The sequence below is a fragment of the Salminus brasiliensis genome, chromosome 7 (assembly GCF_030463535.1).
Source record: "Salminus brasiliensis chromosome 7, fSalBra1.hap2, whole genome shotgun sequence".
In the NCBI taxonomy this organism is placed as follows: domain Eukaryota; kingdom Metazoa; phylum Chordata; class Actinopteri; order Characiformes; family Bryconidae; genus Salminus; species Salminus brasiliensis.
Window position 1 is genome coordinate 1,807,631 of NC_132884.1, and position 25,916 is coordinate 1,833,546.

The 25,916-nt window shown below is 43.6% G+C and overlaps 1 protein-coding gene across 1 annotated transcript in view; it reads right to left on the reverse strand.

Moving 5' to 3' along the window:
* Positions 1–578: 578 nt before the first annotated feature.
* The window catches only part of LOC140559770 (alpha-1,6-mannosylglycoprotein 6-beta-N-acetylglucosaminyltransferase B-like), a 131,800-nt gene continuing 106,462 nt past the window's right edge, over positions 579–25,916 (reverse strand). Inside the window, exons 10-18 of the mRNA XM_072683387.1 lie at positions 21,810–21,943; positions 19,923–20,053; positions 16,545–16,550; positions 12,307–12,462; positions 11,707–11,853; positions 9,975–10,091; positions 6,422–6,496; positions 3,760–4,022; positions 579–2,497 (exon numbers count right to left, since the gene is read on the reverse strand). Coding sequence (XP_072539488.1) covers positions 2,299–2,497; positions 3,760–4,022; positions 6,422–6,496; positions 9,975–10,091; positions 11,707–11,853; positions 12,307–12,462; positions 16,545–16,550; positions 19,923–20,053; positions 21,810–21,943 — 1,228 coding nt within the window. The 3' untranslated portion in view covers positions 579–2,298. The remainder of the gene's footprint in view (positions 2,498–3,759; positions 4,023–6,421; positions 6,497–9,974; positions 10,092–11,706; positions 11,854–12,306; positions 12,463–16,544; positions 16,551–19,922; positions 20,054–21,809; positions 21,944–25,916) is intronic.

Consider the following 25,916-nt stretch of genomic DNA (forward strand, 5'->3'; position numbering starts at 1 on the left):
CACACCAGCACACACACCTGACCCTTCAGCTGTGTCCTTGGCTCCGCCGCTGGTGCCGCTGGTGTGTTCTGATGGCTCCAGAAAATAAGATCCATAAAGCAGGATAAAGCCTTTTCATCAGCGCCAGGGAGAGTCATCCTGTGCGAAAGGATTTGGCTTATGAATAAATAATAGTCATTATAAACCTCTCTCAACTCTTCTCTCGGAATTTCTTTCCTGGAAGACGGCTGCTCTGCTGCTACCGATTGCTGGCGTAAAATGCAGAAGTCAGTCTATCCGGCGCGGGGCAGCTCCTATTGATACATTTATATTTCATTAAAAGGGGAGAAATGTGTAATTCATAAGAGAAGATCAGAGCCTATAAATCTATTTCCCTAGCAAACCTCGAACGGCTGGAACGATGCGCGAGTCTTCAGAGCAAATTGAAAGCTTTTACGGAGAAATTCAGCCCCCGTGTCAGTCCGCAGAGCGAAACATCCGGGATGTCCTTCGCTGGTGAGGAGAAACGGTGGCAGGTGAGGTGATGCAAGGCAGCGTACAAAGTACAGAACGCAAAATCCCAACAAAGCGCAGAGGCGTGTGTTTATCTTGGTTTTATTAGTCATATAATTTAAGTCACAAACCTGTATTCATAAAAATTCACAGTTTGCATTCAAACAGCGCTTCAAACATTTCACTCTTTTTAAAAAATAATCTTTCATCAAGTTCATTTTGTGCAGATCGAAGAAGATTGCATCACCCCAAGGTCAGAAGAGTCTGTTTTGATCTCGCTTTTCGCGAATCCATCTCCGCGGTGGAGTTGGGTGGGTGGAGCCGGCCGAGGCACGGGCAGGTTGCCGTGCAGCAGTCCTGCTTTGACACGTTGTCAGAAAGTTGCCAGGTCTGTGGTTCTTTAACCGTGTTATCAAGTAGCAGCAAATCAGTGCAATCAGAAAGCTCGAAAGCTCTGCTTGCTTCAAATATGTCAACCCGGTGATCGCAGGCCAGCGGGATGGTGTTCACCCCAGCTTGGTGTTCATCCCACTTTCCAACCCTGGGCCTTGAGTTCCCTCTAACCTGTATGTTTGAGGGTTTTCCCAGCCTCCAACACACCCTGTCCAGTCATGAAGGGCTTGTTAACGCCTAAATACAAGAATCAGGGCAGCAACCAAATTCTACCCATGGGACTGACCAATGGGCAACAGCATACAATAATGTAATGTACCTGTAAATAAGGCACCTATAGGAGCACCAGCATGAGAAGAAAACGAATACACCAAAGGAGGGCCCCACCCGGATGATATGTCAGGCCCTACATATGGATGCCCACCAGGGTTCCAGCAGGTTCAGGGTCAGGGTTTAAACATGGGCTCCATCTATGTTGTACACTGCAAATGGATTAGATTAGCAACAATGGGGCCCATTCATGAAGCATGTGCAACACGTGCAAACCCACTCTGAGCTCATGCCCACATGAGCATGTTAGCTGTGGGGGTAAGTGGTGATCACAAATTTGACCCCGTGTGAGGTCCAGACCTATATCTATAGAGATGCCACAGCCATGTGTCACCGTTCAAGGGTTCAAGACACCATAATCGACCTTGTTCTTATTGCCGATTTCTTACTGGCTTCATGTGACTCATGGGTGAGGAAGGACGTTCTAGATCATTTTTGATACCATACCTATGGAACCTGGGCCAATCTGGGCCAGCCTCCACCAGATGTCTTAGCAGAAGTCCCTGCAAAGTGGACTTCTTAGTGCCTGGTTTTCTAAAATGCCGGGAAGATGTGGTTCACCTCCAGCTCCACCACCTTGCATTAGATCTCCAGCCAGTAAGGACATGCTAGTGAGTCGAAATCTGGGAAAACACCAAAACAGGGCAAGGACTCTCCAGGACCAGGGTTGGAATACACTATTTTAGCTGTTAATAGGCTAGAAACTGTCATTAGGAGCATATCCTGTAGAATATCCTGCTCTTCGGTGGAACACATGGATCACTATCACCCTGTGACCTGATGCTAACATAGGATTTGGACAGAGACAGAAATGGGACACTGGTCCAGCAGCTTTGATCGGACATGTCTACTCTCCTTTCAGAGATACCTGTAGACATACCCATAATACCCATAGCTCCTCAGGCGCTAGCTAGCTTCCCCTATGTGCTAGCCTATGCTCTGTGCCAGCCTCCGCTAGGTGTTAGATGGAGCTACATGTCAGCTACGACCTCTGGACCCGAGAAGAACCTAGAGGAACCTGGGCCACCCCGACCTTCTCTTCCAGGCTTGGAAGGATGGTCCCAACAGAAGACGCCTCCGTCATCATAAGCAGTCCCTGCATAGCGCCACCTGGCCTTTGCGGAAGTCCCTGCAGGGGCAGACGCGTCTGTATTTAGCGCTGAAGCCGGCGCAGCTGAATAAGAGGGTTTCCTTCTGCAGGCCGCACTCGCTCCTGCTTACGGAAAAGGCCGGGAAGATGTGGTTCATCTCCAGCTCCACCACCTCGCACCGGATCTTCAGCCTGAAAGGACAAAGAGATCAAAGAAACGTGAAAGAAGAGACGACTAACGGGATGTGAGGGAAAGATTAAGCTTGGAAAGGAAAGCGAGGAAGGGCTGAATGAGAAGGGAAGGGTCGACGGAATGGAATCAAAGACAGATAAAAGGACGGGTTAAATGAAGAGAGATGATGGGTGAGGAAAGGTGAGATGGTAAAGGCTGGGGAGAGCGAGAGAGGATAATAGAGGGGAAAAGAGACGCACTGCTAGTCTTTGTTGAGACTGCCAGTGAGGTAACTAGACCCGCTGGTGTGATACACACTTCCATGCCACTGCTGCTTCTTTGAACTCCTAGGAAATCTACGTACGTCCTCATACACAATTCTCTTTCTGCTTTCCGCGGCAGGATGAAGCCCCAGTGGAAGCTGCCCTTTACACTCGCTTCTAATGAAATCACAACAGCTGGCCCTCTATGAACTGTGCAATATCGGCACTCTGCAGCGCATGCCGCCGTGTCTGCAGTGTATCTCAGCTTGTTTATTTGAGCTGTGGAAGGTTTATGACATCAGGCCATCAGGGATGTCTGCTGAAAAGTAGCCAGGTGGCTGAACCTGTTCCAAAGTTTGTCATATTCCACTATTTAGACAAAAGTATTGGGACACCCCGCTCTTTCATTTTCATTGTGAACGGGTATTAAAAAGAGTTGATCCTGCTAACATTAAAACCACTGACAGGTGAAGTGATGACACTGATGATCTGGTTCCAGTGGCTCCTGCCAAGGCGTGGGGTAAATTCTTCTTGTGAAGGCGATGGAGATGGATGGGCAAGCGTAAGAATCTGAGGCACTTTGACAAGAACCAAACTGTTATGTTCTAGACTGAGTCAGACTGGGTCAGAACATCTCCAGAACATCAGGCAGGTCTGGGCAGGTGGGATGTTCCCGGTATGCAGTGGTCAATATCTTTCAAAAGTGCTCCAAGGAAGGGCAACCGGAGAATCGAAGATCATGGGAGTCCAAGGCTCACTGCTGCCAACCTCCAGGATCTAAAGCTTCTGCTGCTAACGTCTTGATGCCAGACACCACAGGACACCTTCAAAGGTCTTGTGGAGATGTTGATTCTCAACAGAGGAACATAATCTACTTTAGCTATAGGTCACTGCAAGTCTTGGTGAGCTATAATTAGCTATAATTTTCCCATATAATCCCGCCATTGCTTAGCTACCTACCTACTGTAGGTTGGTCAAAGAGGATTCAGTGGTCAGTCAATCAGTCAATGCAAACTCACTTGCTCAGCGCCTCCTTGTTGTTGATGAAGCGGAAGAATGCTGGTTCGCACACAAGGCCAGAGGTCCGGCAGGCCTCCACACACGACTGGCCTTCTGCAGATACCATGAGTCTGAGGGCGCTTAACGGGGGCCAGGAGGGAGGTGTCGTGGAGTTTGCAGCCCAGCCGAGAAGTGTGGAGTTGGGCAGCAGCGTGAATGGACCCCCTGGCCAAACTCTGGAGGCGTTGGGTGGGGGAAACGGAGCCTCTGGGCTGCAGAAGTCCTGTGGATAGCAGAAGAGATGTGAACATTCACCCCATTCAAGCTGAGAGTGGTTCCTGACCATAGATATTTCCCTCTCTAGTTGGGGATAAGGTTTTGGTGGCAGGTTTTACAAAATGAATAAGGAAATTGATTGAATGAATGGAATGTATAAATGTAATTAATACTGTAATTAATACACTGCAATGTGTTATAGAGTGTAAACAGTACTGTATACTATATACTGTAGAAGAACGACTACAATTACTACTTCAACTACTTGTGGACATGGTCATGGACTCCACCCATCAGCCATAACATTAGTACTAGTGAGTCGATCCTCATTGACCATTTGAGGCATGGGTTCTACAAGACCTCTAAAGGTCTTCTGTGGTATCAGTGGTATCTAGCAGCAGATCCCTTAAGTCCCTAAGTGCCCTGCAGATGGAGATGACCAGTGTTTCTCACTTGTTAATGTTATGGCTAATGATTCTAAACACCCCCCCCCCTCTCTCTCCAAAGACCCCCGACTCTCGCTCCTCATTTCCTTCCTAAACTGAGATATGTTTTAAAATGTTCATCACTTCTGAAGTGTGAAGGTCGTGAGGGGAGCATAGCTGCTAATGCACAGGAAAAGATTAATCAAGACCATGTCATTCCGATTAAACACACACTATCAATCACGGTTCAACATGAGGGGGCCGTCGACTGGGGGGATTTAGGAATCATATGAAAGCATCTTAATGGAATTCTTGATGACATTAGGGGACGTGAGAATCAATGCTCTTACTTTGTGGAGCGCAATTTCAGAAATTTCACGCTCTCCTTGTTTTTGATCTCTTGTGGGGGATTCTGGGTTTCTGTAAGCGGGGTCTTCTCGTTTATCTCGTGTGTTACACCTGCACTGTGGTTCTTTAGGTGTAGCATTAGCTCCTGGTTCCCTTTCAGGTATGATTCCTGTGTCATCAACGCCCTCTTTTAGTCCATGTTTATGGACAACAGTGAGTCATACGGTGTCAGAAAGCCCATACATACGGATCTGCTGATGTCACACTACCTTGTCTCTCTCTCTCTCTCTCTCTCTCTCTCTCTCTCTCTCTCTCTCTCTCTCTCTTTAACGTGGCTGTGATTTTTCCCTTCATCCTGGAACTACTGTGTGTCCCTGTTGTGTTCAGCTCAATAGCTCTGAATCAGACTGCAATCAGTCTGCTGCACCGTGTGATTAGGAAGGTCTGGCACTGCATGGCGTAGAGTTACCGATACGTCACAGGCAGGTGTGTGATGAGGAACGTACGTGTACGAATCTGGGTGTATGAATTCAGGCCATGTTATTGTAACATATAGGCTATATTATTACAGGCACTTACCTGTAGATAATACAAATTATTACCACTATTGTATTACTATTACCAATTATTACTACTATAGGTATTTACACACACACACACACACACACACACACACATATAGCACATATATTATTATGACACAGAGGTCTGTGTATGTGCAAAATACATACAGGTACCTGTACATAATACATGATAATGCATATTTGATATAAAAGTACCTGTACATGTATAACTCATACTGTATGCATATGAGACATAATATTACAACATATAGGTATTTACATATATATAAACACACACACACACACACACACACACACACACACACATATATATATATATATATATATACACACACACACACACCCTATTGTATTATATATATATATTTATATATTTATTACACTGAAGTACCTGCGTACTACATGTGTACAGGATGTACATGGTTCAGGATATACAGGATATATTTTAACATATATATATTTACATGTAGATAATACATCATAATACATAATTATGACATAATTACATACATAATACTGCATGTATGTGTATAAAACATAAACTACATATAGACACTTTTGTATTTGTAGTAATGTGTGTGATATGTGTCACATATGTATGAGGTGCATATTTGACATATAATTACTACATATAGGTACTCAAATGTATAAAATGCATAAAGGATATATTATTATGACATTGATGTACTTATATGTATAAAATACATACTAAATATATATATATGTAGTTACTTACATGTAGATAGTACACATGGGATATAAATGAACTGTATGTGTATGATTCATACTGGATACATTAGTAGCAACAGATGTGCTTATATGTGTACATAATACATATGGGACATGTTACTACATATATATACTTATATACTTATATATATTACATATAGGATATATTATATATTATAATAAAATATGATATATTAGTGCTTTTAAGTATAATGTTATACAATATAAGAATACATTATATTATTAGAAGTTGACACACACACACACACACACACATATATATATATATATATATATGTATACTGTGTGCGCGGACCCACCTGATGCTGAATGTAAGTGTGCACTCTCTCTAGCATCCCCTCACACGTGTACTCGTATGGCAAATACGGCTCCACCTGAAGATACACACACACACACACACACACACAGACACACACACAGACACACACACACACACAGACACAACCATCCGTCACTCGTATTGAACACCTGATTGTTGTTGTTGTTTTAAATCATTGTTTGAAGCTCTTTTTTCCTTCTTGCTCATCATTATTCAACCTAATTGCAATCAAAAGGTATTTCAGCCCATTAGTCAAAACAGACAAACGTGGTAATTGCCGAGCTCGTCAGGTTTAATTGCCTTTGGCTTTGTGACAGTCAGGAACCGCTGACTCGATAAATCACATTTTCATTTTCCTTTGTCATAGACGCGAATTATCTCGTACGCAAATGAAAATCTGTAACGACCGCGCGCTTGATTAAACTGATTCGATTTATGCCGTCTTTCGTAAACAATTCGGCCTCCCTTGAAATGTCTCGAAATGCCAAGCAACGTCGCCGCGAAACACCTCAGGAGATGAAAGAGCACTTGACTGATGCCGCTAAAAATATGGAAATGCTCCCAGCAGATTAATTAGAGCAGGTTCATAAATATTTAGAGAAGAGAGGAGCTTTACTGGGCCGGCTGGAGTTCTCTATTTCCCTTCAGTCCACTGCGTCCTGACCGCGCTCACTTCAAAGCTAAGTCCTGCCATGTCTCTCTCTCTCTCTTTCTCTCTCTCTCTCTCCCTCTCTGCGTAAATCTCAATTGCAGCCGTCATGAGATCCGCAGTGACACACAGAAACAAAGCAATCTCACTGTAGAACAGAGAGGAGGGGAGGTTAATTGGTTTCAGCAAACTCTTGTGGTGGAACGTTATTTGATTGACACCACCAGCAGCTAACGTAACGTGTGTGTGTGTTTGTGTTAGCTTTGGGCAGTGTGTGTGTGTGAGTGTGTGTGTGTGTGATGTGTGTATAATAGGATGGTCAGTCTGATGAGTACATTGCTTCTGACTTTTACACTCCTGATCTAATTTTGCAGATGTGGACATTCCTTCAGAGAGCTCCATCTGTCTGTCTGTCTGCCTGTCTGTCTATCTATCTGTCTGTCTGTCTATCTGTCTGTCTATATGCCTGTCTATCTATCTATCTATCTATCTATCTATCTATCTGTCTGTCTGTCTGTCTGTCTGCCTATCTATCTATCTGTCTATCTATATGCCTGTCTATCTATCTATATGTCTGTCTGTCTGTCTGTCTGTCTATCTATCTATCTATCTATCTATCTGCCTACCTGTCTGTCTGTCTGTCTATCTGTCTGTCTATCTATCTATCTATCTATCTATCTATCTATCTATCTATCTATCTATCTATTTGTTTGTCTGCATGTCTGCCTCTATCTATCTATCTATCTATCTATCTATCTATCTGTCTGTCTGTCTGTCTGTCTGTCTGCCTATCTATCTATCTGTCTATCTATATGCCTGTCTATCTATCTATATGTCTGTCTGTCTGTCTGTCTGTCTATCTATCTATCTATCTATCTATCTATCTATCTGCCTACCTGTCTGTCTGTCTGTCTATCTGTCTGTCTATCTATCTATCTATCTATCTATCTATTTGTTTGTCTGCATGTCTGCCTCTATCTATCTATCTATCTATCTATCTATCTATCTGTCTGTCTGTCTGTCTGTCTGTCTGTCTGTCTGTCTGCCTGCCTTCCTGTCTATCCATCCATTCCTCCTAATCTTCCTACTCTGGTTTCACTCTGCTGTAATCCAGCGTTTGCGTGTGACGATCCCCTGAGAGAAGAAGCCAGCGCAGTTAATGAACGCTCTCCAGCACTACGCTGCTTTCTGATTAGATGTCTGAGGGCCTGAAACAGTCTCTAGTGACACGCTGGTGAATGTGTTGGTTTTGCTGAGAGATCACTTTAGCTAGTTTATAATTAAGGCCTTTAAAGACCAGGTGAGGAGATAATTCAACTAATTAGACCCACTTATCAGGTGACTGGTTCAGTACAGACAAAGCAACACAAACACTGATCACTGTTTTTGCATCCGGACTCGAACAGAAGAACAGAAATTCAGAAATCTCTACAACAATTATGATGTTATAGTTTACATAGAGCCTTCTATTATGCTCTCAATAAATCGAAGAGCTTCTCCAGGACGATTGTATAAACACTGCGATTACTGACTGCAGCCGATTGGAATGAGATCTCATTTGGAGTGAATGAAGTGGATTAATTCTTTGATAGTGCATTTAAAGAGAGGATATTAACAGCTAATAGGCATGTAAATGCTCAAGTCTGATTGCTCTCTGGATCAGAACAGCTGCAATCAATCAGTGCATGGCAAACAAATGTGTGTTGTTTCTCAGTAATGTACGAGCAGGAGCTACAAATCATAAACTGGCTCCTGTGTTCTCAAATGAATGTGTTTGGACCTGACTGTATATTTGTTTTGGTCAGAAATTGAGCAGTTTAACTTGGCTAGCTCGTAAATACTGATTCAGGAAAGGACATTAAGGACATTAATGCATGCTACACGCATTAAATAAGGCCCAAATAAGGACTTCCTGTTTGTTTCTGTTGATTCACGTTCATATAAGTCGATTCACGTTCATTGTTTCGTTCATGAGTTACACCTGGGATTGGGGGTACTTAAGGAGGCGCAACAGCATCATTCTCTGCCGAGAACTGAACGGTCTGGAACCTCTAGGGTGCCCTAAGGTTCCTCGCACGTTGCTGGTGTGTTCAGGTCAGCTGACTAGCGAGGCTCGCTCACTTCATGTCTGGATTCTCAGGTTACCCACGCCCAAGCAAGGCGACCCACACTCGCGGCGGCACGTTGCTATTTCAGGTTAGGCCGGCCTTGCCGTTTGGTGTAGCGGCTGGTTCCCCAGCTACCCCTCTCTAGTTATTAGAGCACGGCTCTCCCCTTAGCTTTAGCTTTTGTGTCCCCATGCCCAGGTGTAGCCCATTTACGTCTGGCTCCTCCCAGTCCCATATTTGTTGTCACGTTCTGGTTGTGTTCATGCCCCCCCCCCCTTTGTTTATGTTCACTTTGCATTGGATTCCATCTCTGCGAGTGTTCATCCCTCTTGGTCTGGCCTAACACGCCATGACAATACATATCATAACTAGCACGTTGAAGGTGAAGCCTGGGACACCTGCTTATTTATTGGTAATACCGAAATCAAGGGTATAAAAGAGCTGATCCTGCTTTTGTTGGAGTAACTGTCTCTACTGTACAAAGAAGAAGACTTTCTACTAGATTTTGGAGGAGGAGCATTGCTGTGAGGATTTGAATGCCTTCAGACACAAGAGTGTTACTAAGTCAGGATGTTGGATGATGATCATCACCCCACCTCATCATCCCCAACTCCCAACCCATCCCAAAAGTACTGGATTGAGCACTATTAGATGGGGGGCTTTGTCCACAAACATTTTGAAAAATATAGTGTTTTTTTTATTTAATTTAAATGTGATCTTCTCAGTGAGGTAACTTTGTCGATGCATCATTATAAGTTCCTACAGTTTTGTCGTACCTGCAACCTCATGATCTCTCGGACGGCAGTTTCAAACTCATCTGAGTTGTTGTAGTCCACGGTCATGACGTGAGGCCGGCCGATGTACTCCTCAGCATACGGGTGCTGAGAGGACACCTGCCACAGACAAAAGCAAGAAAAGCAATTTACATTAACCCCGCCCACTAGAGAATGGCTTTCTAGGTTAAATGCTAAAAATTAAAAGGCTGAAATCAAACACTAGGTCAACTGGAGAAGGGAGAATGACTGACCTAGCATTAGCTTTTAGCCTCCAGTCAGCCATTCTTTCTTTCTCTGGTCAGTCTAGCATTAGCTTTGACAGAAGGGTCACACTGGGCTGATGTGGTCAATCAGGTCTGTGTTGCGAAGTGGCTAAAAAGGCTAAAAGCTAACCTGGCTACCATCTCTTCAGCTATATATGCTGATATACTGATTGCCTTTAAGATGACTATATCATTTATGTATATCATAAAGTATATTTAACCTATATGTGTGATCATACATCAGATGTATATTTCCCACATAGGGCAAATACTATATTACACATATTAGTGGCCTACGTGTCACATATGTACGCTGGCTACAATTTCTTCAGCTATATATGCTGATATGGCCTTTGATATAGCTATATTATTTATGTATATCGTAAATAATATTTAACCTATATATATTTATGTTAATAAATCATTATAATATATATATATATTTCCCACATATAGCAAAACTGTACATATTGACATATTAGTGGCCTACATGTCACATATATAAAATAAAATAATAAAGAAATATAAAATAATGTCTAAATAATTAACATATATGTCAAAAATGTATTTAACATACATGAATATATTTTTTGGGCCAGAATTATATGGCAATATAAAAAAATTGTTCCAATTTCCAATAGGTTTCATATATAGTTAGCACAAATATGTAAATATACATTTTACTTCATATGGATATATACACACATTATATCTTAGCAACCTTCGACCAAATTTATATCAGTTCATTAAATGAAACTGGACACAGCTGTAGTCATTTAGTTTGGTGCAAGCCGAATTAACTAAGCACCTAAAAATGACTGGGTGTCCAGTCAAATAGGCCTTAGGCTCCATACGACACTTTGAAATGAGTTAGATCTCCACATTTTACCACCCTGACAACTTCGTGAGCAATAAAGCAGAATCCAGCTTGACGACCAGTGAAACCCAAACTGTCCTAAAACGGCTCTTCTGAGAATTTGTGAAAATATTATCTTTTCACAAGAGGTGCTGACCTCAGGCAGCCCACCGTGCGGCCACTCTTAAAGTCCTGCTTCTTCATGAATAGCTAAGAAAGTTGCCCGAACCCAGACAGCATTGATCAGTGTGCAGTCCACGTCTCTGCTGGGCTCTCTGCTAAGCTAAACTGTCAAAGTTGCTACTTCCAGTACTGGAGGTTCTGCTGTGAATAGTTTAAACAGCCTGGGGAAAAAAAGCTCATCGTATAAAATTCCCAGAGGGACCCCGGAGTCAGCACGTTCGTGGGTTGTCAGGTTTGGGTCTTCTTTGGGAAGAAGAAGATGTTGGGATTGACCAGAACTGAGCAGCTAATTGTAGATATAAAAAAGCTCCATTTCACTCAAACTGGAAACCAGTGAAAGCTAGCAGGACCCAGTCAGCAAAATCTCATGACCATGTAATGCAAACTGGCCTCAAGTGGTTAGAAACGGTAGTGCGCTTGAACAGCTCACCTCTCTGGATGTAGGTTTCCCCCTGAAAAACTCATGATTGAGTGAGCTGTGGGGAGGGCGGAACTTGGGTTGCAGGTAAATGCATCCATTGGCTATTGCTTCTAAGGGGGCGGGTCCTTCATAGGGAAACCCGAAACCAATGAAGAGCTGTGGAATGAAATAAAAAGAAGCAAGAATTGAGCTTACATCTCCGAACATCGCAGCATGTAGACCATTCACCGATCAGCCATAACATTAACACCACCTGCACTGCACCTAATTCTGAGTAGCTCGCCCTTCCTTAGGGACAAATGTGAGCATTCGAAGCATGGACTCCACAAGCCAAGACGTTAACCAAGACGTCCTGTAAGTTGAGAGGTGGGACCTCCATGAACAGCAATGAGCCTTAGGTGCCCACGACCCTGTCACTGCTTCAATGGCTGTCCTTCCTTGAGATACTAGATACTTAACCACTGCACACCAGAAAAACCCCACAAGACCTGCCTGATGTCTTTTTGGAGATGTTCTGACCCTCCGTCATCTAGCCATCGCAGTTCGGTTACAGTCAGTGGTGTTAATGTTATGGCTGACTGGTGTACGTGTTAGCATAAGACCTTAGACCTTAGCCTTGCGCAGAAGTTGTTGCAGCTCCTGTTGTGGTAGAAGACCATGGTTCTTAACAAAGGCAGGGACCTCTGGGGGCCGCTGTGTCTCGTAGTACACCGTCCCATGTACCTCCATGTAGCGATGTAGAATCTGCAGGAACTTCTCTTTACCCTGGTAAACGGAAGCCAGTGTCAGATACCAGCAGGCAAAACAAGCCAATGCTATAGAGAGGACTATTCTAGAGACCCAGACCCCTGAAAGACCAACCCAACCATGGCTTTTGATGAAGACCCCTGGAATTAACATGATACTTTGTGTACTGAACAGTGGAGAAGATGTCTATAGGGCTATAGTGGGGATTAAGATAGACCACCAGGTACGTACAAAAGTACGAGCTGAAGCACCACCGTTTCTTCTTCCGAGTCTACATCCACCCATGACTGCTGAGAAAGACCCACCCGTTTAGCCCGCGGGGTTAAATCTCCAAACATTTGAAATGTCACCTGGCACCACATCAAAGCCAAGGCTGCCCCCTCACACTGAACGCTCTCACTGTGACAAGCCCCATGGCGGCCCTGCCACCGTGGCCGGAATGTAAAGCAGGTGGCGGCTTCTGGATCTGAGCAGTAGCATCATGTTTGCAGAAGCTGCTTGCATATTTTAAAGGCTTTGCAAAGCAGGCTGGCCCAGTAATAACAGGGAGGAGGGAGCAGAGGTGGACAGATAGAGGGCTAGCCCAGGGAGGCCGCTGCACTGGGGAGTCTACTTTTTTATATACACTGGTACTGCCAATGCAAATCATCAGCTAATTACAGGATAAAAGCTTTCATGACTTGAATCATGAGCGTGAGGGGAGGGAGGAAACCAAACTGGCCCCACTGGGAACAGACTGGGAATCACTGCTCTAGTGATTCCGGGATGTGTGTACATATAAATGCATCCATTGGCTGTTGCTTTGAAGGGAGCAGAGCCTGAGTAGGGAAACCTAATGAAAACCTGTTGGTTTTTACATTTACTGGGTCACAACTGACTCAACATGGGTTGTCTCTGAGCACCCTCAACACTACTTAAGGGTTTAACTACTTAAGGGTTGTTAAGCATGGTTAAACACTGGTCAGCTTGACCTTGGAACCTTTTTGCAGTTCCTGAAAGAAGAACATAATAGAAGGGTTAAAATAATATTCCCTGGCATTTGCATCAGGAGTGGTAGAGATTCCTTCATGACTTCAATTAGAAGCACTGAGTCAGTTGTAGAGGTAGCTACATCAGTCTGAGCTCAACCCAAGAAGAAGAAGAAGAAGTAGTAGTGTCCCAGTGCTGGAACTAAGAATCCCAGCTCCAGTGCGTCCAGGGTTTATCCAAAGTTCACCGACCAAGTCAACAAGACCTTGTCTCGGCAGTGCCCTCCTTTAGCATTCCATTTCTCTCTGCATTATTTCTCATGAAATGCCTGTCAAGTCTCAGGGCGAGTTCATACCCTGCTAGCGAAGGTACCGAAGGGATTAGAAGCGTAGCACTCTGACACAGGAACACAGATCGGGATTAACCAGGAGAGAAAGAACAGGAGCGAGCCCCCGCCGTGCCGAGGCAACGTCTCCACAGGCTATTCTCATAACGAGATTTAGGGGCTTTCAGAGCAGCAAAAGAATTATGCCTCAAATTTATCCGAGCCTTTTCGTTTTTCTCTCAGCCTCCCTTAACTAATGTTTCTGCGCCGCCAAGGGAGACGAAAGTCATTTGGCACAAAACACACAGATGAAATCCATATATATGCTGGATACGTTGGTGCCATATGGGGATTCTTCGTGCATGCTAACCAACTGGTGAGTAATTTCCTCTAGGAAGATTGGGGAAGGTTATCGGGAAAGAGATTTACAGCTTTCCTGTCCAGGGGGAGGAGGGTGGGTGGTTCAAATGTGTTCTCTGTTGGTGAGGTCAAGTCCAAAGTCCTCTACATATGATCAAGGCCTTAATATTGACTTCCATGAAGCTACTAAGCAGCTTACACTCATTCCATTGTGTGGCTTGTAGATGTAATTGGAGGCCAGGGGATCGATAGCTTCCTCCGCGAGGATTTTCCAAGCCAATTAGCAGATTATCCCCAGCACTAAATGCAGTAGACAGAGGGAATTAAAGGGGGGGCTGAGGACATGGCATCTCCTCGGACGAGGTTACAGGAAAGCAACATCGTTTGTTGATCGTCAGGACTGACCGCATAACATTCCAGTTGAAAGATCTGCCTTGGACCTTGCTTAGACTCCCAGACTGACCATCTAAGGTCAGCTGGAGTGGTGATTTACTGAAGAGGAAGGCCAAGCAGAGGCTTTATGGCTACGCTAATGAGAAAACAAAACAAGAAGTGCCTGCAAATGATCTGGTGGGCAAAAACCACCAAAAGCCTTTCTCCAGCTTTATGTGATAATGCAACCGGCCAAAGAACACGGCATGAACTGAAGACTAGAGACATCTATCATGTCTTTAACAAGCTATGGTATCAGTATCTTCAGCCAGGGATGTTTCTCAGGCGAAGAATAATTCCAGTATACATGAGCGTGAGGAAGCTTGTAGTTTGGCCAATGGGCAAATGCTACCATGGTGAGAGGGCCCTGATGAATAAGCAGAATTCAACTGCAGAATATCTAAAGGGTTTTTTCAACACACCCACAGATGACCTAGAGGACAGCAGGAGGGCATCAAGAGTGGAATCAGCAAGTTAAATAACTGGGTAAAATGCTGAGGTTTGAGCTAAATACGCTTCCACATGAGCTCGCCAGTGCTGCAGAGGCCACCGGTCCAGTTTCTGGTCATGCCAAAGCCATCCTTGACCAGGAGTCCCCAAAAGTCCAGTCCCAGAAACTGTCCTCGCTCTCTTTAAGTGTGTAGGACGGCCCTCCCTCTCCCCCACCACTGGGCAGTGTAGGCAATGCTTAGCTGATGCAACTGTTGCTCTCCTCCAAGCGTGTTGAGCTCCAGTGGTGTTGTGCTAGCGGTGGTCACATGAAGACAGTGCTAGCCTTCAACCTCCCAGCACTGGTTACAAATGGTTCTTTGATTGATAGCCATAGCAGAACCACTTTTGAGTTCATGGAGATGTGTGAGTGTGAAGAACCTTTATCCATTTCAATGTGTTAACCACCGAAAGTGGTTCCTCTATGGCATCACTCAAAGAACCTTTTGTAGGACCTTTATTGTTTAGAGTGTAGCTTTGTGTGATAGGGGAGATCTCGAGCTAGTGGGAGGGAAATAACTCTAAATCTAAATCTAAATTGAGGACAAATTTCGCACAGTTAGGTGCTTGGAGTGTCTCTAAGGAAGCCCCATTATAACCCGATTCACCCTGCACTTTCCTCTCTCTCTCACTTCTGCAGAATCGTTGGCAGTACAGTCTGCTGGCCAACGAAGATGGAGAGAAAGAATAAACACAAAAAAAGACAGGGCAGATTCATAAAAGGTAAAAGCAAATTGTAAGAAATTAAGAAATTTAATAATAAAAAAGATGAAAAGGCGAAAAAAAATGTGATAAAGAGAGAAATTAGGATCATAATTAGAAAGGACTGAGATGAAGACGGAAGGTCAAAGCCAGGAAATGATGGATAGATGGATGGAAGATGTTGACAGAAGCGCTCCGTGAGCATAATGAGCAGAAAGGTCTTCAAGGTCTGCGGCTTCTTCCATGCTCAGGTGCCAGCAATCTGCTTTTGTGAGTAAAATAAACTGCTGAGTTCTGCAGGTTGCTGTTTGGGATAAGACATTCGCCGGTATCATTGGCTTAAGCGAAGCAATCAGTGGCTAGAACCATAGCCCTCCAATCACAGGCCTGGGGTCAACAGCACAGAAATCAATCCAGTTCCTCCTAAAAGCCAGAAAACCCTCGGCTCTCTGACCCGTTTCACAAAGAACGTTTCCCTCCAGGGAGCTTATTGATCAGGGTAAATTGCACTGAAAGGAGCCCACAACTCGAGGCAATGCAAAGCAACGCTTAGCATCAAAATAAACTCTTGATAAAAACAAGATCCTTGTGCTGCTCCTAATGGCATGCAGAAAAATCTGCAGCAGATAGCTTTCTGCCTCCAGCCAAAGGATTCATAAATGTCCAGGGTGACGGCGTTTATGGATCCTGACGGAAATGCGGTGTTAGAAGTGGCTGGAATAAAATAAATTCTGTACGTGAGCTGACTGCGAACCAGGGCAATCGTCAGAAAATTCTGCAACGAGAGTGAATGTGACTAACAAGAGGGTGGAGGAAGACTCACCTGAAGCTGCATCCAGGTCAACAAATCCAGGGTGGAAAGAACAGGAGAATCGAGAAAAGAGGAGAAGAGAAGAGAAAAGAAGAGAAAAGAAGAGAAGAGAAGAGAGAAGAAGAGAGGAGAAGAGATGAGAGGAGAAGAGATGAGAAGAGAAGACAAATGAAGAGAAGAAAGGAGAAGAGAGGAGAGGAGAATAGAGAAGAAGAGAGGAGAGGAAAAGAGGAGAGAGGAGAATAGAGAAGAAGAGAGGAGAAGAGATAAGAAAAGAAGAGAAGACAAATGAAGAGAAGAGGGAGAGGAAAAGAGAGGAGAAGAGAAGAAAGGAGAAGAGAGGGGAAGAGAGGAGAAGAGAGGAGAGGAGAAGAGAGAAGAAAAGAAAAGAAGAGAGGAGAAGAGAGGAGAGGAGAAGAAGAAAGAAGAGAAGAGAGGAGAAGAGAGGAGAGGAGAAGAGAGAAGAAGAAAGAAGAGAAGAGAGGAGAAGAGAGGAGAAGAGAAAAGAGAAGAGAGGAGAAGAGAGGAGAAGAGAAAAGAGAAGAGAGGAGAAAAGAGGAGAAGAGAGGAGAAGAGAGGAGAAGAGAAGAGAGAAGAAGAAAGAAGAGAAGAGAGAAGAATAGAAAAGAAGAGAGGAGAGGAGAAGAGAGGAGAAGAGAGGAGAGAGAAGAGAGGAGAAGAGAGGAGAAGAGAAGAGAGGAGAAGAGAAGAGAAGAAAGGAGAGGAGAAGAGAGGAGAGAAGAGAGGAGAGAGAAGAGAGGAGAAGAGAGGAGAAGAGAAGAGAGGAGAAGAGAAGAGAAGAAAGGAGAGGAGAAGAGAGGAGAGAAGAGAGGAGAAGAGAGAAGAAAAGAACGGAAGACAAAAGAACATAAAAGGAGAGAACAGAAGAAAAGACAGAAAGGAAAGCAAGAGAAGACAGAAGAGAAGAAAAGAAGACAAACAAAAAGAGCAGAGAAGAAAGAGAAGAAAGGAGAGACGTTAGACAAAACTGTCTTTTTTTCTGCTCTTATTAAAAGCCCAACACAATTAAAGCACGTCTGACTTACAGGCCAATTACTCTTACTTGACACAGCCTTAAAAAAATAAGTGGATTACTTTGAGTCCAGCCAACTCATTTCCTTTGACTGAGGTTCTGTATCGGTTGCGGCACTCCCCGGGAGCACAATGACCTTAAAAGAGAGTTCTTCAGAAGCTTTGTGTGTCTTTGGACAATGAGAGATCAGTTCCTCTTCGTCAAATGCACTAGAGAGCATCGCAGCACTTTGAAGAATGAACCGACTCCAAATTAAAGCAGAACCTCAATTTTATCTCCGGCTTCCGCAAACAGATAAAGTTATCTCCCAGCCTGGCAGCGCTGAACGAGTGCGAGCTTGTTAAGCTTCAGAGCTAATGTGACGGGACCGCCAACTTCATGCCTTTCCTTTTTGTTTGACTTAACCCTCCAACGGTCTTCACATACGCCTTTAAAGACCTCTTTAAAGACCCCCCCCCCTGTTGCTCAAAGGAGGAAAGACTTGACTATTGCAGCTCTCTTCTGGCTGGTCTCCCTTTCCGCACCATCAGGCCTCTGCAGCTTATCCAGAACACAGCGGCACGGGTCGGGTCGTCCCGTTCAGCCATGTTCAGCTCCTCCTCTGCTGCGTTCTCTCTTCACTGTAGCTTCCTGTAGCTGCTGCCCAGGTCATCAGATTCAAACCCCTGACTCTGGCCTACAAAGCCAAGACTGGACCAGCCAGCCCCTCCGTACTTGATGGTGATGGTCAAAAGCCGAACTGCACCAAGAGCCCTTCCAGCTTTATGTACGGCTCGGCTCGACCCGCCATCCTTTAAGATCCACGGAAGACGAGTGTCCAGACTTTTTACTGTCACGCACCGAAGTGGTGGAACGTCCCAATGGGTGTCCGAACAGCAGAGTCTAACACTCTTTGTCTTCAAACCCAGACTGAAGACCCTCCTCCTCTTCAGAGAGTACTCAGGCGAAGAGAAGAGTATTATGGTCTCCATATTGACTTGTGTTTAGTAGAGTCTAAGATTAGAGGAGCTTTGATTTATTAGTCTGTTTAATCTAGTTGAGGTTCTTCTTGAGCAAACAGTGGATAAGAGCTCTGCTAAATGCTGTAAATGTAAATGAAAGTGCAGATTCTACATTTTCAGAAATTGATGGACGGTTGCTGCTGGGTGTACAGTCTTGTTGAGCCGAAAAAAAAACCCATTTTATTCTTTACATTTGCCATTGATTGTCATTGACTGGCCTCTACCTCAGAAGGGTTCATTCAAGCCTGTTGATAGAGAGTGTAGCTTAAATAGACCAGACTTAGTAGACTAAGAGCTGTCAAGGACACGGGTTAGCCCTAGTCTAGGACTCAGATGTAATGCCAAAGGCGATCCACCACTGAAAAGTCCCTCTAGTCCAGGATTCAGATTAATCTGGATCTGGGAAATGGCTCTAAGGATGAAATATTCAACAATTAAGTACCTGGATGAGATTAGTGGATCTGCTTGAAGTTCTCCAGAACCTGCTCATGAACTTCGAATGGCTGCTTTGGGAAATTCTTAAATGAATCTAATGTTAGACTGTTAATCTGATGGAATCTGGAGCAGATTTAGAAAAAAAAGTGTATTCTAGGAATAATTGGTATTCTAAGAAATATGCACCTAAATAGGCAGTGGTGGCTCAGCAGTTAGAGCTCCGGGGTAATGATGACAGGGTGGTGGGTTCGATACCCGTGCTCGGCAAGCTGTCAGTGTTGGGCCCTTGAGCAAGACCCTTCCCTGGCCCTTCCCTGGGCGCTGGAGTCGGCTGCCCACCGCTCTGGGTGTACCTGCACCTTTACCTTTACATATTTTCTTAACCTTACATCGACCTAATGCTTGTTTTAGACTGTAAGAGGTCAGACAACCTCTAAAATGATCAGTTTAAAATTGCAGAATTACTGTCTAATTGAATTGGATTAAGTGCAGAGATTGTTCTTAAAGCCTAAGAACCTAGTTTGAATGAATTCTTTCTCCATTTTTGCCTCAACTGCATGGATTTAACTGAATATTGCAAAATTAAAAGTGATATTTCACTGTTTATGCAGCATAAAATACTATATTACAACTAAGATAATTAAGAGAATATTCTTAAGAGAATAGTTGAGAGCTTCTTCTTGGGATGTCTGGAGAACTGCATGTAAGAACATTCTGCTTCTGCGAATCCGACCTCTGCTCTGTTTGAGTGCATTTAGACGAAGCGGGTTGTAGATAAGAACTCTTAGCAAGCGAAATGTGGGTCCAGGTTGTTTAAGAAGATCCATACAGAGCTGTCAGATCTTCTGCTGAACTGTTCCAGACTAAGATTAGCCCGAGCTGTTTCTAGGTCAGTAAAGCTATTTAGAGTGGCGTCCTCACCTTCCACATGCTGGCTTCCTTGCCGTAGACAACCGCCATGTTCTTGACTTTGTTCTGCTGAATGCTGCGCTTCTCCGTCTCATTCAGCTCCTCGGAAACGAAGCCCATGAAGGAGTTATCCGGAGTGTGAGCTGAGGGGAGGAGGACAGAAAGGTCAGTGAAGCTGCATAGGCTAGCAAGTCCTTTAATTGTGTATTTGATGGTTCTTTGAGAGACGCCATGGAGGAACCAATGTTGGTAGCATGAAGAGCCATGTTTTTAAAAAAGATGAGTGAAAGGAAGGGTTCTTCAAACTCAAACACCTCTTTAATACGGTTCTCTATGGTACCAAAAGTGGTTCCTCTATGGTATCACTCTAAGAACCATTGGAAGGACATTATGGAGAGTGTATACCAACTCTCCACCTTCCATTTTCATAACAACGTTCATAACATCCAACCGCTCCATCACACGCCATCAACCTTTTTTCAGAGGGGGGTCTAGCCTTCTACCCTTGACCTAATTTCTAATATTTCTCAGTATTGGAGAAGCCGCTGCACAGTTGCTGCTCTTTTTTAGGATGAAAATGACTGAGGAAGAGGAAGATAAAGGTTACTGTGAACCTTGAGGAGCTTGTAGTTAAGTGCTTCGCTCAAGGGCATGATGGCAGCGGTCAGAGGAAGGGCAGAGGAATTAGGACCTGCAGGCCTCCAGGATCTAAACCAAATCCTCTCCAGGGATTACTCACCACAGGAAAGGAAGAAATGAAAGTTATATGATTTTTTGCCAGTGTAGGACAGTAAAGTAAAAAAAAAAACTAAATGCGTTACAGTTAGTGAATATTTCATCTTCATTTCTGTAATTTTTCATGTTTTCCCATCATTTGAAAAGGCAACATTGGTGTTTCATCATTTTTCATAATTAACAGATAATTAATGTCCAACATGTATTTAATATTTCTTATCCCATCTGTTTTTAGCTATGGCAAGCCATTTTAGCCTAAAATCACACCACTGATACAATCCATAATAACATTACATTAAAAATGTTAAATTCAGATCTCAGTTATGCATTTTTTACTAGTAAAAACTCTCACTTTAGAGATCAGCTATGAGATGTTTACTATTAATAATATCAGATCTACAGCTACAGATAGTCATATTGCCATTACATACTTAATATAATACTGACTAGTCATATTTACCATTGATTTACTTTGAATTTCAACCTCACTTATATGTAATTACATTTTTACTAGTAAAAACTCCACTTACAGATATCTTTAATTACCAGATATCCGGGTCTAAATATTCTTAAATTAATTCTGACTAATAAAAAAATGCTAATTCAAGATATTTCTAAGTTAGTTTAGACTAGTTGTAATGTGAATTTAAAATATGCTCAGTTTTAAATCTCTAAAATATAATATTAGTTCCACACAGTTCGGGATTTGACTGGTAATAATATTATTACTGATTTCTAAAAGGAGTTTCACTAGTCAGAATTACAGTGTAGATATCTGGAGTTAATGCTAGTAAAAGTATTGGTTGATATCCATAACTGGAATTTTTACTAGTATAAATGTAACTACAGATAAAAGATAATGGTAAAATATGAGTAGTCAGCAAGGCTTATTACACACTAATGTGTATTACTCAGTAATTATAGGGACTGGTGGGGCTATTCTTTGGTAATAGAGGTTTGTAATGACACTTTTTTGGCACGTCGGTGGTCCATAGGTGTTTTAAGGGGTTGAAGGGGTTTATCATCTTGGCACTATGACTAGTCAGAATGGCTGTAGATCTGATATTATCTCTGAAAAGAGATTCTCTACCAGTAAAAAGTGAGTAAGGACTTTTTAGGCTTCTATTTAGGCTAAAACAGCTTGCCATATTTAGCTGTACTTACGGAACATGGTCATGTACTGCCTGGAGTTGAGGTTCCAGTATCCCCAGTTAGTTCTGTAGCCATGTAAGGTTGCATATTCCTCATGGTTGTAAGCCGGCTCCGTCCCAAACGTGTCTATTACTCGAATATGGCACCTTGTAAAACAAGGGAACAGAGAACAATGATGATGGCCAATATATTAGAAACCCCTTCCTTGTAGATCTTCCTCTGGGTTGTGACTGTAGCTTATCTGTTGAAGTACAGCTGGTGTTAGCCATCCTCTAGTGCTTTTCTCAATGGTCAGTTCCTGAAAACAGAACTGCTATTAACTAGGTGGTTGTTTTTTAATGGAAATGATACCCGTGGTCAGAAACTGATAATAAATGGTTTAGATGGACTCTACAAAAGCTTCAAAGGTGTCCTGTGGGGTCTGGCACCAAGACGTTGAGCATCAATGAGCCTTGGATGCCCATGACCCAGTGAATGGCTCAACTTTTGGTAAGTACTGACCACGGCATACCAAGACAACTCCACAAGACCTGTCCAATGTTTTGGAGATGTTCTGACCCAGTTGTCTAGAACATAACAGTTTGGTTCTTGTGACTCAGAGTCAGTTGTCCTGCTTCATTGCCTTCAAGAAACTTTAATAATGTTTATAAAGTACAAGCTCAAGAATTTGGGCCCGTCAGCGGTCTGCAGGCTCTTAGTGAATCTGGACGGCGGTTGAACTAGAGTGACGTCTTTCTAATGAAAGACCCTCGAAAAGCCAGTGAACATAAACAGCTTCTGAAAATTAAATCTCCCCTTTCAGACGTCAGCGAGCTCTATACTTCACTCAATTTTCCTGTAAGAAGGAATGGATTGTCATTGGCTAAGCACACTTGTTCCCCACACTATAATCTAAAGCCAGAATGACAGGTTAGGGATGAGACAGCTCAGCCGCAATCACTTCTTTCTATCCTGCATTGTGAACTGCCTCATTCAACCCAGCCACCGCTGCGGCACAACAGCGCACAATAGCCCCAGTGGAGGTCAATACGAGGCTTTGAAATCACTTCCAAATCAGTTCCGAGATTCAAAGAGCCTTCAAAACAAAGACGCGCCACACAGAGAAGTCATTCGGGATAAGGTAGCAGCAGCAGCTCTCCACTGCAGATAAACTTTAACCCTTTCAGGTCACAGACAGAGCTGCTCCCAATTAAAGAAAGCATGCTGTAATGTTTGATTTACAAGTTTAGACAACAAATTACAGCTCAGTGAAGCAAGTACAGGGAATGCAAATGTACACATTCAATACAGTCTACTAAAGCCTGAGTAGACTGATAAATCACTGTGCTGATCAGGTGTTTATCTCAGTGTTGCTGAGCTCTACTAAAGCCTGAGTAGACTGATAAATCACTGTCCTGAGCTCTACTAAAGCCTGAGTAGACTGATAAATTACTGTCCTGAGCTCTACTAAAGCCTGAGTAGACTGATAAATCACTGTCCTGAGCTCTACTAAAGCCTGAGTAGACTGATAAATCACTGTCCTGAGCTCTACTAAAGCTTGGGTAGACTGATAAATCACTATGCTGAGCTCTACTAAAGCCTGAGTAGACTGATAAATAACAGTGCTGAGCTCTACTAAATCCTGAGTAGACTGATAAATCACAGTGCTGAGCTCTACTAAAGCCTGAGTAGACTGATAAATCACTGCTGAGCTCTACTAAGAGGATTATTAGTACAATTCTGGATAAATGGACCAATAGAAATGCTCTAAATGACTTGGAGCAAACTCTTATTTTACACTGACTTCCATTCAAAGTTGTTTTTCATTGGGCAGCGATGATATAAATGAGGGAGAAGCAAAATCAAACTAAAGGTAAAGTATAAAACCTCTCACCCACTCACTCCACCCAACACCCATCCAAATCCCATTAATCATGAACACGCATGAACTGATTTCACTTGTAGTTTCCAAACAATGCAACCAAACAGAACCGGAAGCACGGTCCTCCCGCCTTGACGTAATGTTAAACCTTGTCTGATATCATCTTGAATCTGCCTCGCAAACATCAGCGTTTAACATCAGTGGCTGTGTCTGGGTATCTGCTCTGCGATCTGAGAAACGGCAGCGGGAAAACCTACAGGAAGCTAAAAGAACATGCGCTACGCTAAGCGAGCGGCAGGCGTACTGTGGGCTGTTAAACATTGATGAGCGATGTTACTTAGTTTTCTCCTCCGCTCGCCGTGACAGAGACGTCAAGAAAAACAGATAAGACACCCCTTCGGGGAGCCGAGGACGAGCTCTTTAAAGGAGCCACATTGGCTTTAAAGCTCGGTTCTGGAGCATCTGTGCAAGATCAGAGAGACGTTAATCTGGCTAAGCTGCCCCTCGACCCGCCGGGGTGGAAAAGTGATGATTTTAGAAAGAGGTGTCAGGAAAGGTCTGGGTTTAACGTTCACGAGCACGATCAAACTCAGGTCAGGTCAAAGAGTATCTGCATATAAATTGTCAAAAGTTTTGGGACACCTTTCCTTCGTTTGCATTTGTGGAGGATTTACGTATTACAACAGTATACGGATTAAGTACGTGACTTTGGTGGGTGAAAAATGCTCAGATGAGGTTTAAAAAGCCTATTTACCACCCTGTTATTTTCCCTTGCAATGATAGGCTCATTAAAAAGAAGCTCTGCTTTTACTGGATGGTTTAGATCACTATGATGGACCATGCCACCTAGCCTAGCCTACAGGATTGCGTTGCTGTCCTCTCAGTATCCTTTAGACACAATGCCCATGCCCACCTGGACCCCATCTGGAACCCACCTAGTTCCACCCATGTGGGCCCCACATGAGCAAACCCCTCATTGCAACTAACGAGCCAAGAACCTCACATCATGCCCTTCTTACATTTGAGGCCTTCTCAGAGCCTGTTGCACCTATTGCTGACACAGATGTGCAAATGCACACACACAGCTTTGAGAAGTACTGCCAATAGAATAGGACTCTCTGAAGCAGATCAACATCATGAACCTATTGGCTCCATGCTGCCTAATGCCAAGCATGGGCTAAAGGAAGGGTGTAAAGCCCCCCATCATTGAGGAGCTGTGGAGCAGTGGAGGAACTGTGTTCTCTGGAATGATGGATGGTGGCGCTCCACCTAATATCTTAGGATGAGTTGAGCTACTGATGCTGAATACAGTCAAACCCTCACAGCAATGCTTCTCCAAAATCTAATAGAAAGCCTCCCTCCCTGGACAGTAGAGACAGTTACTCTAACATTAGTATTGAACCTTGACCCTTGAGCAGGTGTCCCAATACTTTTCTCCAAAGCTAAAGTGAAGCTGGAGCCAAAGCAGGCCTTCACAACTTGTTAGATCAGTTATTTAAATGTTGAGTAGTATGATCTGCTGAGCTGATCAAAAACGCCAACGAGACGTCCTTTAGCCTCCAGCCCACTGCCCTTTCCCAACAGCATGCCATTAATCAGGCTTCCTAAAGCTCCCAGATCCTTTCATTAGCTGTCTTTACATTACTAACTACACTTTATTAATAATGCATTAGTGAAGGCTACAGCCAACAACTCCCCCTGCTCATTTTAATATCCATATCCGTGCATGATCCTGAATGCCAATGCTGAACGTCACAGGCCATATCTAATTCATCACTGGTAACGGATCTTAAACCGCTTGTGAAGGATAACTGTTCTAGATCCAAGACTACTAACACTACGGTACTGTAGCTGTGATGGAGTCATTAAAATGTCAACACCGTGTTCTAGACGGAGGGAAGGAGAACTATTTTGAAGAGATTAAAGCTCTGTGTGGGTAAGCTGGATCAATACGGATCGATAGACTGCGGCGCAACACGTCTGACATGGTCTGAATCATACAGTTCTTGACGCCGGTGCCGCCACACCAACGGTCAACATCTGTACGCTTACTCAACGAGACGTTTCCTCAGTAGAAGGTCATGTGTGAAATATGACAACATCGAATATTACAGTAAGATTTACCAGTTTAATCCTGTTGGCCAAGCATTAATACAAAAACAGTGGCAAGCGGCAATACTGGGGGTCCAAGCACCAGTCAGCCCAATCATAGACTCCAAATTTATGTTTTTTAGCCTTTCTAGCCTCACTGCTGTGAA